At 29.9% G+C, this 18,712-nt stretch overlaps 1 protein-coding gene across 1 annotated transcript in view; it reads left to right on the forward strand.

Annotated features, from left to right (window-relative positions):
• The window catches only part of Gad1 (glutamate decarboxylase), a 134,342-nt gene that overhangs the window by 50,757 nt on the left and 64,873 nt on the right, over positions 1-18,712 (forward strand). Inside the window, exon 3 of the mRNA XM_075361988.1 lies at positions 9,697-9,933. Within this exon, the coding sequence (XP_075218103.1) occupies positions 9,697-9,933 (237 nt within the window). The remainder of the gene's footprint in view (positions 1-9,696; positions 9,934-18,712) is intronic.

Raw genomic sequence — 18,712 nt, forward strand, 5'->3', positions numbered from 1 at the left:
TAACTTATTTTTACTGATATAAATTTTCACATCACCTTTTTTAAATTTCGAAGTGTCCCTGACTGCCTTTATGAATAGCAGAATAAATATTATTATTAATTTAATTAAATTTATATTGTGTAATATTTTCTGTTTGCAAGATTACTGTCATTCTTGAACAGATACCGCATAAAAGTTGACTTTATAATTATTTATCGGTGGCATTTTGTGAGTAATAAACATATATGGTAAACTGAAAATATCGCATCGTAAATTTATTTAAACTTCTTACAATGTTAATGAAAAACGATAAAAACAGTGAAGAAGTGGACAAGTTATTTAAAAAAATTCCTGATACTGAAGTGCCAATCGGACAAGTTTCTTATAGCTTAAAACTAAATTTATACGTGGTTAGTAGAATAGGAGACTAGGAGAATTAGAACCGAACGGGAGACCTTGAATAGCATTAACTGACTAAAGTACAACAATTTTGCTGAGGTAATTTTTCAGAGCCCTACAAAATTACAAATGGTTGTATATAATTCCTGAGGGGCTTTGAAAAAACAATAGACCTTTGCAAGTTTGGTGATTTTTTCTTCATTAAATTCCTTTCTACGAAGACCTTGGCTTAATACATCTTTAATGCCTCCGTTCAGAATTAAACAATACGCACGCATCGACAACTCGAAGAGAAGACCGCTATTGTTCACCATGCCATCCACTCCATACTGATGATGCAACCAAAATATAATTCTGTACACGAACATACAATACACGAGCTGAAAGTTTGCCCTTCGCAAACTGCTGCGTCTATTGTACTAGTCATTGCATTGTACTAGTTTGTTATTTGCATTTTATATACAAATGTGTCTTGTTATTAGTAATCCGATGATGTCATCTGGATAGATAGTACAACAAACCCCGTTCGCCCGTCTTGCTAAAGCCAGCCGGAAGTTCGGTTAACGAAGACAGAGGAAAAACTTCAACTCGCTTAATGTACATAAGAAACAAAAATTTTAACTGTTGTTTAATTAGAAATAAAAAGATATCGTCTCTTGTTTTAGACGCAGCTGATCAGAGCACAGTTGTCAATGTTGTGCTGTTTGCTCGATTAATATAAAACTACACAGCCAATAGCATATTCTTTCTTTCTTTTTCCTGTTTAGCCTCCGGTAACTACCGTTTAGATAATTCTTCAGAGGATGAATGAGGATGATATGTATGAGTGTAAATGAAGTGTAGTCTTGTACATTCTCAGTTCGACCATTCCTGAGATGTGTGGTTAATTGAAACCCAACCACCAAAGAACACCGGTATCCACGATCTAGTATTCAAATCCGTGTAAAAATAACTGGCTTTACCAGTAGCATACCCTACTTTCCTTCTTCCTTCAATTTTTATTTATATTTACGGAAATTGTTTTATCATGTTATATACCAAATATGGACCTAGTATCCCACTATTTTTCACATAAATAGACAAATTAATCTGTGCTTAGGTTTACATAACTATTGTTTTAAATACGTTTTGATTTAAAGACTGTTGCAATAAACAGAAGCAGTGTTTGTCTTTATCCAGCGTTCAAGTCCTAGTAAAGTCAGTTATTTACAGGGATTTGAATACCAGATCATGGATACCGGTGTTCTTTGGTGGTTGGGTTTCAATTAACCACACATCTCAGGAATTTCGAACTTGACTGTACAAGACTACACTTCATTTACACTCATACATATCATACATATCATCCTTATTCATCCTCTGAAGTATTATCTAAAAGGTAATTACCGGAGGCTAAACAGAGAAAAGAAAGAATGTATTTGTCTTTAAATTAGAATTCGCCTTATAGGTACACCCTTTAGTTGTATAGTGTAGAAAACAATGTATGTTGCATCGGGAAAAATAGAGTACCTTTTACTTTTTTATTTATATTTTTTCTATTTCATTTTGACTTGATTTACCATGACTAGATATTTATCGCGTCCATTACGTACATAGTATTTTTACATATATATATATATATATACAATATATATATGTATGGTTGAAATTTACGATGTAAAAAGTTGAACATTTATTTGATAATATATTTAACATACCAGTCGTAAACACGACAGTTTGAAATATACCCGTTTATTATGTTTGGTTTCTGTCACCATTACGGAATCTGTTTTGTCAAGTATATATGAATTAAAAATAGAAGAAAATATATTTTTTTCGATGCATAACATACACTCGTATTTATGAGGATTAAAACATATATATCTTGATTAATTTAATAGCTGATTTTTTTTTCTTGATGATATCGCCACATAAGCTTGAAGTTGTGCGTGAGATAATGTGAAAATGTAGCGTATGAAAAATGCCGTGCCTATCCAGAATTTGAACCCAGGACCTCCGAATGAAAGGCCACCACTCGCGCCACGGAGGCCGGCATCGATTTTAAATGTATCTCTTTAAGGGACTTTTATTAATGTAACTGATCATTGTAAGGAGCTGAATTGTTAATTTAAGATATCAAAATTAGTGAAACTAGTAGCCTCCTCAAAGAAACTGATGTAAAAATAAATTAAAGTTGTAAATTGTAACAATTAGTAACAATACATTTTAATTTAAAATGTAAGATGAATTATCACACTAAGAATGCTGGTGGAGAGATTTTATTTCTTAGCCAAAGATATTAAAGGATATATTGCTTAAATTTTTCGATCAGTAAATAATATCAATTAGAGCTGGGTATGTTGAGTTTAAATCTAATCATATTAGTAATTGTAACGAATAAAATTTTGTGAAAATTTGATTTTACTCTGTTATGTGCCTAGAAAAAACTTTTAATGAAAAATGACTGTTTATTGATGAAGGAAAATAATATCAAACGATGTGTTGAGTTGTATGCCCTCCTTTCGGTCGCTTTTAAAAATTATAGTTTAAAAAAATTATAAAATTGATCTCTGACCCTATAAATTACTCAAATGATTTACAGATTTCATTACTTAGCTATCGAAAAAAAATGTTTTTTATTCAAAACGCAAAATTTTTTATTAACAAATAAAAAGGAGATATTTTTGCAATAAGTGAAGAACGTAATGCGAAAAAAATAGCCTAAGCTCCGTAGAAGAGTGGTAGTGTTTCGGTATTTCACAAGGAAGATTCTGAATTCGATTACCGGTAACTTATAGTATTTTGCACTCGCTAAAAATCTCCATTCTTCATTCCTTCTTGTAGGCTGGTTTCAAGAAGGGCGAAATTCCGCTAAATATTTCCCAACTAACCCAAGGAAAAACTGTTAAATTCCCGTAAAATATGTTCAGAAATCTTTAAATATACGGCAAATTGGAATTAAGTGGACGATTTAAAGCAATTATCGGACAAATACGTGCGTGCGTACACATACATACACACGCATACTAAAAAGAAATACAAAAAATTGTTTCAGAGATATTCCCACCGCCGGTGTTTTATTTTATTATTAAAATGATCAGTTCTTTTGTTCTTTTATGTAATAAAAATAGAACTTTATAATATTCTAGAAGGTTGACTTTTTTCATTTTATATCTTTTCTCTTAAAAATAAACGAATATGGTAATTTAAAAAAAACAACATTTTTAAAGTTGAAGCTAAAAAATGATCTTTTCAATAAAGAAATTCTTTTAAATTAAAGTTACTTTTAGAAGCTTCTACTTTTAAGGGATAAGTGTCTTATATGTTAAAAAAAAAATTACAATTAATTAGACTCCTGTAAGTGAAATTGTATGTGATATATATTTACATAAAAAATGCTCTGTAAGAGGTTGATATACCTAAGTCAACGAATAAACGTACCGTTATGTGCACTTAAAGGTACATATAAAAATATGTATTATTTACTCATGATGTTGATAAATAGTAGAGGGAATAAACGCTTTGTTATTTACCACGATGTCAGAACCCAAAATCACTGGAAAAAATCCCAGAGGAGATAAGAGAAACGGTTATTTTGATGATATGAACGGGGACTAAAGAATACCCCGAGTACAAGAGTCCTAAAGTATCGGTGTGGTGATGAGGGGATTGCTTGAGTGTACTTAACTGCCACTCGCCACTTATCTGTCACTATCAGCACCAGTTTCAATGTCGTACCATTCTAGTAACAGCATACTGCCATTATATTACGAACACAATTCATTTTTATCGTATTTTTCTGTTCATACGAATACAGAAATATATTTTTTTGGATTAAATTGTTTTTTTTATTTTCAAAGAAAAGATTTAAGTGTCAAATACGTTATTTATCATTAAAACTGGAGAATAAAAAAAATGTAAAGAAAGAACATTGTATTTCCTGCGAGTCTATCTTCTTAAAAATTCTGTTTGCATATTATTAAACGGTTTCAGATTTTATTTTCTAAAACGTACATACACAGAACTTCATTATAAACTATTAAAAAAATTACATACATACTCGAATGTAAAATAGGAACCGATTATCCGAATATTATTATGCAGATGTCCGATTACCCGGATCACTCGATTTTGCAATATATTCTTTATTTATACAAGTCAATTTTTTTCTTTATTTTAAAAAAGCTATTTCTTGCAATGGTATTTAAAAATTAATTCTAATTTCTTTAAATGGATGAATTTGTAGCGAATGGGCCTGAGCAGAATTCTTACAAATTTTCTAATACTATTGGGATTTTGTTAAATAAATGAAGTTATATTTGTTCTGATGTTATAAAAATTTGCAGCCTGTTAAAAATATTTCCTCAAGAAGAAATTTCAAGTGGCTTTAAAAAGTACGTTTCGCTTTCCATTTCAATTAACTGTTTTTGAAAATATAATTAAAATTAAAATTTTTTTACATATTTGAATTTTTAACTGAATAATTTTATTGTAAATATCTAAGACTTATATAGAAATAAACAGTCCTTTTAGTAGATTTGTAATTACAATAAAATTATAATAAATATAACATGTAATTACAGAAATAGATTTGTTTTTTTTTTTCAATTTTTAAATTTCTTACGGTACTTATTTCATTGAAAAAGAACTACATCCAACATAAAAAATAAATAAATATTAAGATTATTCACTTATCCTGTCAGTATGGATAATTGGCGTCAACAGCATGCTCAAAACAAAATTTTTAAATCCCTTCATCAATCCACTTATTAGCGCACCTTGACATTTCCAAAATTTCGTCTAGTAATTTACAATAACATTCAATGTGAAAGTTGATGTTGTGTGAGACAATAACATGAAATGTTCATACTTTACTCAAATTTAAAACTTTTTAATCTTTTTATAAAAAATACGTGTAATGAATTATTTTCTTCTGTTTCTGGATTATTTCGTTATATCTTACACAATAAAATTAATCAGTTTTTATTTTTTCGTTACCAATCCTTTTTCAATTCTTTTGCATCTACTATAACTCCATCCTTTTCCATTTCTTTTTTAGAATTTATCTTTATTATCATTTACTGGAAAAAATCTAACATTTAAAGTAACCCTAAACCTTAACATACTTTATAGTAAAACTTTTTGTAATTTTGGACGAAACTTCATAATCTTTTATACGATGCATTTTAACAAAACAGAGTCCAATTGAGATATTTCATGTAATTTTTTAATCGACTTCAAATAAAGGAGGAGGTATTTCCAATTCGATCCCTCTGCATGTTTTTTTTTTTTGGAACTGTTCAAACCTTAATCATGGACATAGACTAATTTAAAATTTTTGTTTTTAGAAATTGCTCTAATAACATGAGGGAATATTTTTAAAAAAATTATGTTGTTTCTTAAAACGATTTTAAAATATTTTAAATTTTTTTGTCGTTATTATTGAGAAATTACCACCATCTTGTGAGAAAACGTTTGTTTGTTATTCTGATGTATTACTTAGAATTTTTTTTGTATTTCAGCAAGGAACGAGAATTAAAAAAAAATTAAAACAACCTAACGAAAAAAATAATTTTCCATAATTTTAACGAAACGGTACCGTACCGACTGTTGTAGAAAAATAATTAGTCGGAGAAACATTGAATAAATATATTTATTTTGTGTTTTATTAGGTAATTACTAAACTGTCAATTGACAGAAAGTTATGCGAACGAAAAATGTCTATTTAATCGATTTCAGTTTGTAAAACATTTAGTGCGTCTGATTTGATTTAAATGGCTTTTGCATTGTTAATCAGTGCCACCACAATCTCAACGAGACTTTTTAAATCAGATTAACCTCGATTTAAATAAGTACTTTTTTTTAATCCGATTACCATCAGTTTAATATTTTATTTAACCGAACAAAAATCAATTTGTTAGATGGTACATAAAATGGAATATATTTATTTTTATAATAAATGTACAAATTGCTGTATGCAATTTATTTACCTTTCTTACGGCAATTTTACTTATCAACATTTAATCATAGATTAATAATTATTCCTTTTTATTTTTATAAAAACAAAATATTAGATGGATTTAGTAGTAATTATTTAAATAATAAAATTATATTCTTGTATATTATCAATAAAATTAATTTGTTTTTAATGTACATAATCATAAATAGTTTTAATAAACCAATAATCGTGTAGTACTGGTATTTATTAGTATGTAATTGTACCTGTAATATTGACATCTAATTATTTTACAACATAATATTTATGTTAATCTTATAATGAACATAATTACTCTCTGCAGCAATAAAGTATTTTTTATTTTTTTTTTTTGTAGTGTTGAGTGAACGGATATTATAGATGTCACGTATAGATTAATTTGAAAGCAATAGATACGGCAATAGATAAGCAATAGATAAAAATAAAAGTAGTTTTATTACATAGATTATCGATCTTCCTATATTGTAGTCCTTGTCAGACAAGTTTTCTATAAATTAAAAAGAAAAAATAGTGTCTTTATCTTCATTATATCCGTTAAAATCTTGAGTAAATTGAAAAGAAAAGACAGAATTCTTCACGAAATTAGAAAAAAATCACAAAATACGAGTAGTAACAGTAACACCGAAAAAAACTGGGCCAGTCAGAAACTTTCTAATGATAAACAAAAATACGGTAGATCTCCGTTTAAGTCCACGCTACAAAATTCTGTGATTACGCACAAAAATACGTATATTTTTTATGACTTATATTGTAAATCTTGGAAGTTCTAATAAAATATTTCCTTACAGGTTTGTTTCTCGTGTTCAACAATTCTTTCTCTCTCAACCTATTTAAGCATATTTGATTGGCTTCATTTGTGGTTTTGTGTGTGTGTGTGTGTGTGTGTGTGTGTGTGTGTATGTGTATGTGTGTGAGCACGCGCGCGCGCGTGTGTGTATATTTCCAATATTAGGGAGTTGGAAATTAAAAGTCAATTAATATGTTAACTTCTGTTACTGTAACACAGAAAGAGGACTTTTGGTTTTTATCAGCAGTCCTCTCAAGCTTTATTTGATTTTATTTCATAGCTTACCTTCAAGCCCTATTTCATAGTAACGTCTTTTGAAGGTGAATCTGTTATACTTTATAGGAAATATAGTGTCCAAGAATTATCCGAACTACTTCGATACTGAGTAAATAATTTATTTATTAAGATATAAAAACGGGTTGTATAAATCTAAAAACATTAAAACTAAAAGTTTTTTTTTACCTATAATTAAAGAAATTCAATGTGTAGACCATTAGTAATTCGCAAAATATTCAACCGGTAATTAATTTCATGCCATGTTCATTGTAACGAATCCACATCTACGAGTTCGAATGCGTTAAAAATGAGTTTTGTATACCTTAAAAGTTTTGTATACCTTTCCTTGATAAAACCCCTTAGGAAAAAATCACATGGAGATATATTCGGTGATCGAGGTGGCCAAGCGATCGGTCCATCACGTTCAGTCCAGTGATTTGGGAACATGTTGTTGAGGGATTAACTCATTAATAAACTCCAATGTGCCAGTTCTCCATCTTGTTGAAATATGATTTCGGGTTGTAACTCTTCAAGCTGAGGGTAAACAAACCCTTCTAACGAGTTCAAATAGCTATTGTCGTTAACTGCCGTTTCTGAAAAGAAAAAAGGTCCAATCACACGATCCAGAAACAGTCCACATCAAACAGTTAATTTTGGGCTATCTCTAACACAGTCAAGTGTAACATTGGATTTTCTGATTCCCATATTAGAACGATCTAAGTGTTCACTTTTCCAGATACGTGAAATGTAGCCTCGTCTGAGAACATAACTTTTTTAAGGTAACAATAATCGTTTTCAACTCTTTCAATCATTTCTGCAGCAAATTCCTTTCTAGCAGTGCGATCTTGTAGTGTGATGTGCTACAATATTTTTAATTTATAAGGATTTTAATTGTTTTTTTTAAATATTCTGAATAGTAGATCGCGGAAGATTCAACTCGCGCGCTGCGCTCCGAATCGACTTCACAAGGCTCCATTCACAGGATCTCCAATTTTTTATCTGATGTTCTAGGCCTACCTGCATCCTTCTTACGTTAAACACTGCCAGTTTCTTTAAATTTATCATTCCATGAACCAGTAATTGTTCTAGAGAGTGGGTCTACGTTATACAGAGGTCTAAAATGGCGACGAACTTGTGTATCTGATTTAATTTTATTAATCATGGTCCGTTGGTATTGATATTTAATTTATTATATAATAGTTTCCATTTACCAACAATCAAGTTGATTGTTGGTAAGTGGAAACTATTATATAAATAAATTGTGTATCTGATTTTGTCTCGATAAACCACTCACTCTACGCATTATGCTTTCATCTGTGGATTCATGGCGACTGACATATGCGGTTACGTATGCAATCACGGAGCTAGCTGGTATTTTCTGGGGGGAAACTTTCCGAGTTACCAGTTAAAGAGAGCTATTACTATTACTATTGCTTTTTTTCTACTAAGACATCAAAGTTGTTCAGATAATTCTTAGATACCCTATATATCTTTAACGATGATGAAATTATGAAGTTTTATTATAAATAAAAGGGGTTTCAAAACTGTTCCATAACAGTATTTAAATTTGACATTTTTTTAATGTTATCTTTAAATGTTCAATATATACTACTATGAAATACAATATAGCCCCGTTTATCCGGTCTACATAGAGACTGGATGTGGTCCAGATGAATTAAAATCCGGATAATTTGTAAATATCATACTGCCTATTGATACCACAATAAGTACACAAAATTATTTGAAATAATTTTTAGTGTATATATATTAATAATAAATTAAAACTTTATTTAAAATAAGATTAATTTCGAAAATTATAGAATTACATTACAGTCGCTATATCGTTTACATTCATTCCAACAAGGATTGGAAAATTCTAGCTTTATAAACAACCAAATCGATGGGTCTATAATCTATAATCTTTATACTAATGAGTAAAGAAAAATCTAAATTTTCGGATGAATCGTGCCATATATTCAGGATAAACAGGTCTACATTAAAGATAGTTACCCGTGAATCCTGTTCCAAAATTATTTCTTCATTTTTTTCACTAGTTTTTTGCAGTTTTTTTATTCCTCTCTATTCTACACTATTCATAATATATTTCCTAATCTGTATCTTTAATTATCTACTTTTTTATTAAAATGTACATTTTAACACCTACACTTTCTTCCAACTACTAAATTTCTAAACCGTAAATGCTCCAACATATTTATCCCTATAACCATTTTTTGTGTTTTTGGAATCTAAACTTAATATAATATTCTGTTTTTTTTTTCAGACATCCTTCCTCACAATGAGAAATCTATGCCAGTTACAAAAGAATTCCTACAGAAAGTCATCGATATATTAATGGATTTCATCAACGAAACAAATGACAGAAATTGTAAGGTACTCGATTTCCATCATCCAGACAAAATGAAACAGCTTTTAGATCTTGAAGTACCCGATAAGGGCGTTGCATTGCAGCAACTGATCGAAGATTGTGCTAAAACTCTCAAATATCAAGTCAGAACAGGTAAATTATATATATGTGTTAATATTTATTACTCTAAATTATTGTGCTAATGGATTTTTTTTTTATATAAGTAAAGTGTGTTCGATTTTTCACTCTGCAAATTAAATTATTAGATTTTATACAAAAAAAATCAACATATATATATATATATATATATACATAACATAACATCGAAAGGGACCCTTTGTAGAGGATCCGATTAAATAAAATAAGAATAACACTTAAGGCAACGAAAATTTCGATTTATTGTTTCTTTTCTTTGGAAAAAGATTCTGTGCAATTATTTTTTTAACTTTATTGCATAGGCTTTTTCTGTACTGCTTATTATTATTATTAATAAAATCAAAACTTGAACTCCAGAAAGAAATTTGACTCGTTTAAAAGTAAATCGTGGTACTTTCTAATAAAAAACAAAAATATTCACTTTTTTAAAGTTAAAGCTATTGAAATGTTTATTTAACAAAATTTGTAGCTTTTTCATTCGAGTACAACTTCTTTTTACATCGTTTTATGATATTTTGTTAGAAATAAATAAGAAATGTAGCCAAGGAAATTTCATCTCATAAGATTTTATAAATTTGTGTTTATTCTTAATAGGAAGTTAGAAGGTTTTTTTGTTGGTAACGGTGTGTTCATTAAATAAAAATTCAGAATTTTATTTATGCGTTTTATTTATGTCAACTGGGTAAAAAATTAATGCAATATTCTACTGAAAAATACTGAAATTCTAACACTTATTTAATTAAATGCAATGTAAAAGATATCTAGTAATAAACTTTGATACGATAAAACATCGGTTATAAATAATTATTTCATATTAAATTTCTGTATTGTAGGAATTTCAATCAAGATATTAGTAACGAAGATTTTTAATGAAATAATACGCGTTCCAACTGATTTAATTTCAAAAACAGGCAATAAAGGTCTATTATAAAAAATATTTTGAACAAATTAAACTGAACGTTAAGACTTAAAGTTCTTTCTAGGCTATTCGATAATCCTTAAAAATGTTCGTATTTTCAGAACGGTTTGAGAATACTGGAAAAAGGGCCACAGAATCTAATCAAGCGAACTAAATTAAGCTGTTCACAGCATAAGTATTCAAATCAAAATAATACAATCATATATTTCGATACAAAGGATATAGACAAGCTGAAATAGTTAAAATGATAATGAAAAAATTTATTTTCCAAGAATTAATTATATTATGTAACAACGTTTATAGCGATGTGCTTTTTTATAATTATTTTGTTACTATTCAAATAGAATCCAGCTAACTCTTTTTCTATCAACAAAACGATATGCATATTTTTTTTGAAATTATCTATTTGTATTCTCTTAAATTAAATATATGTGGAGAAATGATGTATAAGTTTTATAAATTTAATTTTCAACCGATTTCAATTTCCTTTTATTTTTTTGACAGAATTTTATTCTCTCTTCACATCGGCATCCGTAGTTCTTTCCAAATAACTATACTTTTACTATTTTTTCTTTGTCTTTGACAAAGAATTACAATTCTTAGTTATCTACTTTAATTTAAATCGAACGTACCGTGATTATTTTAGCAACCTTATCCATTCTATCATTCATCATCATCTTCAAGTGATATTCTGCCTGTTAGCAGGTCCAAGGCACCACTGTTTTCTCCATCTGTTTCTGTCCCGTGCTTTTCTTTTCGTCTCATCATAACCTTCACTAGCCTTTATGTAATTTATTTACTTCAGCCTTTTCCTTCCTCTTCTTTCTTCACCTTCAACAGAGCCTTCAAGAACTATATTTATTATTCTTTTTCCTTAATTATGTGTCCAGTCTCCTTTCCACCTTCTGATGGTCACCAATATTGTTCTATCTTCATTTGTTCTTCTTAATACTTTTACGTTACTTACTCTGTCCATTTTACCTTCTTCACCCTCCTCCAGATCCTCATCTCAAAAGCCTTGAACCCATCTTTTTCCTTTCCCCAGGGTCCATTTTTCACTAACAAACATAGCATTTTACCAATTTTTTCATCAGGTTCAGATCCATGTTGCTGCAGAGTAGGTTCTTCTTTCTAAAAATGGCTTCCTTTACCATTGCAATTCTCATCTTAATCTCTTCTTTACTACTCCAGTGTTCAGTTAGTACTGTCTCGAGATATTTGTATCTTTTTACTTGTTCAATTTTTCCTACTGCTGTTTTAACATCCATGTCTTCTCTTTCATTTACCTTCATAACTTTTGTTTTCCTCACATTTATTTTCATCCCATATGCCTTCATCCCTACTTCCAATGCTTTTATCATTCCTTATAATGTTTGAGTATCTTTAGCTATAATCAGCAAATCATCAACAAATCAGACACGATTTGTATTTCTTCCGCCTATGTTTACTCCTGTTTGGGCATCCAATACTTCTTTCAACATTTCCTCAACATAAAGGGAGAAAGAACAGTGTTGGTGATAAACAGCAGCCTTACCTCATTCCTCTGCCTAATTCTAACCAATTTGTGAAATTCTCATTTATTTTCAGCTCTTTTTTACATCGTATACAATTCTCTGATCAGTCTCCTATCTTTCCAATCAACTTTCTTTTCTTTCAGAATCTCAAATAAATTTTCCCAATGTACTCTGTTGAATGCCTTTATCATATCTATAAAACACAAGCTCAATCCTCTTTCTCTTACAAAATATCTCTCTCCAGTCATTCTAATCAGTCCTATAGCTTCTCTTGTTCCTTTTCCTTTTCTAAATCCAAACTGTTCTTTCCCTATTCATCTCCATTTTTTTTTTTAATCGACCTTCTGTTCATAACTCTAAGCATTATTTTTGCATCATGTGGTATTAAGCTGATATGATTAAGCTGATTGTAGTTCTATGTTCTTCACATGTTTTTGTTCCAACCTTTTTAGATATCAGTATCATTATTGTTTTAACAAAATCTTCTGGCCATATCCAGTATCATAAATTATATTGCACATTGAGAGTATTTCACCTATTCCTTCATCTTCTAAATATTTAAAGAGTTCTATTGAAAGTTCATCTACTCCTGTTGCTTTCCTGTTCTTCATGTCTTAAAGAACTTGTATTATTTCAGATCTCAAAATTGGTGGGCCTTTCTCCTCTTCCATAAATTCTTCTTCCACCTCAGCTTCCTGTGTTTCACATTTCCTTCTCCCTATATACAGGGCCTCTATATACTCTTCCCATCATTTCTTTATCTCATCTTCTTTATAAATGCATTCACCATCTTTCTTCTCAATTTCTCTCATTATATAAGTTGATTTTCTTTTATTCCATGTGGAGGTTTTACGTTCTTATGCAATATGTCATACTTCTTTTTCTTTTCTAAATCTTCTATTTCTGTACATTCTTGTTTTAACCATCTTTCCCTAGCTTTATGTGTTTCTCTCTTTAATTCAGTATTCAGTAGATTGCTCTGTTGAAATCTCCTTCTTTATTTTTATATTTTCTTCTTTCTTCCGTTCTTTGTATCATTTCTTGTCTTACCCAAGGGTTCTTTGCTCGAGTGCCTTCACAGAAACCAAATTCTTTCTCTGCAGCTTCCCTCATAGATGATTCTATCCTTAACTACATTTTCTTTGCTGGTTCATTTTCCATTTTACCTTGAGTAATTGCCTTTGTAAGCATTTCACCCACTTTTACTCTCCCTATGCCCTCTAGCCCCTATATATTGCATTTCTTCACCATCATTGCAGTTTGAATTCTTTTCAATCTTATTTTCATTTCAATCATTAAAAGAATTTGATTACTTCCTATATCTGCTCCTTGAAGCTCATTTGCCTACTTAACAGCATTCCTGTATCTATTTTCAACCAAAAACTGATCTATTTGGAAGCATGATCCATCTGTTGGTCTTTTCAAGAATATCTTCTTTCTTTATGATTCTTAAAAAATGTATTTGTAATGAAAAAATCTTTCTCTTGGCAAAATTCAACCAGCCTGTCTCCTCTTTTATTTCGTGTTCCCAATCCAAACTTGCCCATGTCTTTCCACCTTCGCCTTCTCCTACCACTGCATTCCAGTCCCCCATAATTATTTTACAGTAATCCTGTACATTTTCTAATAACTCCTCAATAGTACTGTATATCTTTTCAATATTTTCGTCCTTATACTCTGATGCTGGTATTTATACTGAATGATTACTAGATCTTTTGGCAGCATTCCAATTTTTAAAGTCATTATTCTATCATCCAGATAAATTACTTTTTGTACTCTTCTTGCAACACAATTTTTTTACAGGTATTCATACACCCTCTTTTCCTTTTTTAATTCCTGAGTAATGTAAGGTAACTTCACCACTTCTCAACTCTCTTCTGTCCCATCAAACCTAGCTTATCCCTACAATATCTATTTTATTTATTTTTATCATTCTCTTCAAGTTTTCCAACATACCTGATGACAATAATGTTCTCACAGTCCATGTACCTATTCTCACTGCTTTGTCTTTTCTATGACACTCCCTCTGTTGCTTCTTCTGGAGATCTGAATGGGAAGTCATTTTACCTCCAGAATATCTAACAGAAGGAGACATCATCATCGTGCCTGACTAGGAAATGGTAAAACAGTGTATTTTATTGCCTTCTGTATCCTAATATTGTTGACTTTCTGTAGAAGTTTCTTTCGCCTTTGGCGGCGATTTCTCCCCCCTTGGGCAATAGAGTGCCCCAAACCCCTACTGCTCATCTACCCTCTGAAAAGCACATTGACACTTGTAGAAGTGGAGTTCCTTATCCTGGGAGCTGTTGGTCCCTTCATTCATTAGCCACATTTATGTACCAACAGCTTTAATAAATAAAATCTTGCTCCCACTCTACTGCGGGGAGGTGAATTTCAGGATTTTCTCTTCATGAAATTTAAAATCTCATCAGCATTTCTCAGATTCTATAGTATTTTTACAGAGGATTCTGTCATTATATAACGAAAAATTGATTTAATTTCTGGTGTCTAGGTCTTCATTTAACGTAAAAACCATGTAAATGTGACAGATAAGATCGTAAAATGTAATTTATTTTTTGTTTTCTGGAACAAAATATGTTTAAATTTTTAAAAATCGCTCATGTTTTTTTCACATGTGCCTCATTTGAAAATTATTATTAGTTAATTTCTTATGAATATTCCTAAAATCTTTAGGTATCCCATGCAGGTTTCTGGATTTGGGGCGTGAAGGCAATCACGTCCCTTGTTCATGACATGTTAGATGTGTAATCATGTACAGACTCAGGCCGACCATACCTGAGACATGCGGTTAATTGAAACCCAAGACCAAAGAACACTGGTATACATGATCTTATATTCAAATCCAAATAAAAGCAGTTACCTTTATTAGAATTCAAACCTGAGAACTCTCGACTTCGAAATCAGCTGATTTACAACAACGAGTTTTATCACTAGACCAACCCGGCGGGTAATTATTATTCATAAATTAGGACAATAAAGCTGTATAACTTGATTATAAAGTTTAAATTTGTTAAAAAGTTTATTTTCATTTTTTTATCGGCTAAAATAGCTGACTTAATTATTAACGTGAAAAATTGTCCTAGGTGTTTTGAAAACTTTAATGTTAAGATTTTTTTTGTATGATTAAGTGACCTACTGCAGTACAATTTAGTTATTAATGGCTCCAATTTCCTCAGTTTTCACCAAAATTACCGTGGAATTATTTGTAAGAAAAAATATAATGGCTTTTTTTCTTTTTTAATAATAACAAAGTTATACTTTTATGATTGTTGAGCTGTTGGGAAAAACCAGTAAAATATTATCTTTTCCAACCAAAACCTGACTGTTACAAATGTAATATTAATTTTTGCTTGTTTCGTTGATACTTTTAAATAATTTCATATATATATTTATATAATTTGAATGATTGTGGTATAGATGCTGGCAGAAGTTTTTTTATTTATGTTTCTCAAGACAGCAACCACTGACTTTAAAATCCATTGATTCAAGCCAAAGACAAAAGAAAAGTTGCTCTCGTGACACGCCTTATAGTAAGTAGCAGGTGACTCGTGATAGAAAATTCACCTGTCATACCTGAAAGTTTACGAAATATGACGAAGATAAATTATACTTTGGTTTTTTCTTCGACCCTTTGCCAACTGAGGCAAAAAAAGAGAGAAGAGACGGAAGGAGTGGCTGCTTTTCAGACTTCTCTCGCAGTGATTCTTCGTCGTATTACTGCACTACTCCAGTAGGCAAGACCCCTAATGTAAGAGGCCATAAATTAAAAAAAAGAAAGAAAATCACAGATATTCAAAATTTGTAACAATGAACAATAAACATTTTCGTAATAATTTTGGTTTCTTTACTTTTCAGTTTGTTTATTCTATACATAATTTTTGTTAAATCCAGATTTGATATTCGTTTCTTTAGGAGTGACTTCTCCCAAAATTAGCTTTTTGTATTCTGTAATCCATTTTGTCTTATATTTTATCCTGTTTGGAAGAGGAGAAGAAATATGTAATACAAAGAGGTATTTTATGTATATTTAAAATTACGGTAGATTACTTTGTTACTGCAGTTATAATATTAATAACAAACATACATGTATTCTTAAGTATATATATTTTTATATCCTTTTTTATATTTTTAATTAAATAATTCGATTCAATAATAACTCCTATTGTCAATATCATACAATAGCATCAAATTACCACAAAAAAAAAACACATTTTTCGGCAATTTTTTTTTATGTGTAAATCATGGTTTTATTATGAAGATCTGACTAATCTCTTATATCAGTACATATAAATTATCGTTTACATTTATTATTTTTTTTAAGTTAATTTACTTTTCCTTTTGTCTTATAACAGTTATAACGATCAAGTATTTCGGTATCAGTTGAAATTTACAGATTAAAAGGTAGGATAGAACTTATAAGGTAAAGCTATTGATTTTGTATTACTATTATACTCAAAATAAAAATGATAAAGTTGTTAAAATATTTAGTTCAACGTTAGCATTCTTCTTCACCGATTCAATTTTTCCATCGCTTATCAAAATCTGTTTTATTAAATAAAAATGTCACTGTATATACACCAAAGAAAAACTGATATTCAGTTAATTTACATAATTATATCTCTTACTCAAATTCTAATTTCTACAGAACAATTGTTATTCTACAAAATGTTGATAGAATTTGAGTAACTACTAGTATTAATTTCAATCGATTTATTTTGCACATGATTAAACTTGTCAAGACGTTTTCTCTCATTATCATATACAAATATATCTTTTTTAATTCTCTTTCAAAGTTTTCATTGCATCGCAGTTTTGGTTTCATGATTCATGTTGCTCATCTAATTTTATTTTCTTAATCTTCTACTCTTCTAACGATTGTTATAATTATTTTTTTTAGATTTATTACTGAAAAATAATTTATTTTCTTGCATCCTTTCTGCTCACAAAATGAAGATTGTGCGTGAGCAAATTGGAAAAAAACAATTAAATATTATCAACACTTTAGAAATTCCATTGCTCGTATTAATTTCTTTGACGAAAAATTCCGTTGTATTAATTGTGATATACAGTAGTATCAGTACAGGATACAGTTATTATTTTAATTATTAAAAATTTAATTTTTAGAAATCTTGCTGCCTAAACATAATAATAAGAGTCTCTTTTTCTGTTAAATTACTCTGAATATATGAAACAGGGTTCAGGGTAATTTTATTGGTATAAATTTAATAATAAGTTATCAATTTTACAAATAAAAGATTTGTTTTTTCATGTTTTACGGCAAAGCACCGGATTGGCCGAGACAGCAACACGATTTGTATTTTTTGTTTCCTTTTTGAGATAAAAACTCGTTACATTAAGCACCCTTTCATTATCACTATAGTATCTCTTCGTCGTGCGTTTTCAAATTTCTGTTCACATTGTACAGTTTAATATATTAATTGATACAGAGACAAAACAACCACGTTAGGATATTCAAATTTAACTCGATACATCCGATTTCATTTCTAACATTTTAAATCGGCGGACTATCCTTACGGTTAAGTTTCAACCATTATTTATTCAGTGTATATAATTTGAAAGAAATTTATTTAATAAAGTTTACTATTTATTCTATAAGAAAATTTATTAGATTTACTCTATAGAGTTATGGTTGTGAGAATAATACTGATAAATAACAATTAAAACTTGAAAAGTTCTCTTTCCTCCTTGAAAAATTCTCTTTTTCTTGACATACAAGCTCTTATAATCCCTAAAGGGTTAAGGGTCTCAACATATGGCTTAAAACCTTCCCTGGGATAACACAAATGTACCCTGAAAATTTGAGAGCAATCAGTCGGTTGGTTCTCGCTTGATGCTCTGATATCCCCCTCGATTATTTCGAAAACTATTAAGTTTGGTGCATAGTGCCAATTGGTGTCATCAGGTCATTTTTGGTAACATTTGTTTTGCTCGATTTCGTATTACCGTTACGTGTGCGCGCGCGCGCGCGAGTGAACACACACACACATACAGTATATATATATATATATATTATATTTTATACGTATATCTCAGCTAAAATAATAATGGACAAAAACAATACATGAATATACAAGAAGATAATGTCATAACCAGGCAAGACAACTTCACAAATTGTGACGCCATCATATCCGCTACTGTTATGTACATACCGCAATACTCACTGATATTATGCACACTGTTTCCTTACCAGTGCAACTGTTTCCATCAGTTTTATTTATTAATCATTAACTTTTCTCCGTGTATTTAAAAAACACCTTTCGTCTACACGATTGATATATTTACGTTTCAATAACAGTTTTGC

The sequence above is a fragment of the Lycorma delicatula genome, chromosome 4 (assembly GCF_047948215.1).
Source record: "Lycorma delicatula isolate Av1 chromosome 4, ASM4794821v1, whole genome shotgun sequence".
Classification (NCBI taxonomy): Eukaryota; Metazoa; Arthropoda; class Insecta; order Hemiptera; family Fulgoridae; genus Lycorma; species Lycorma delicatula.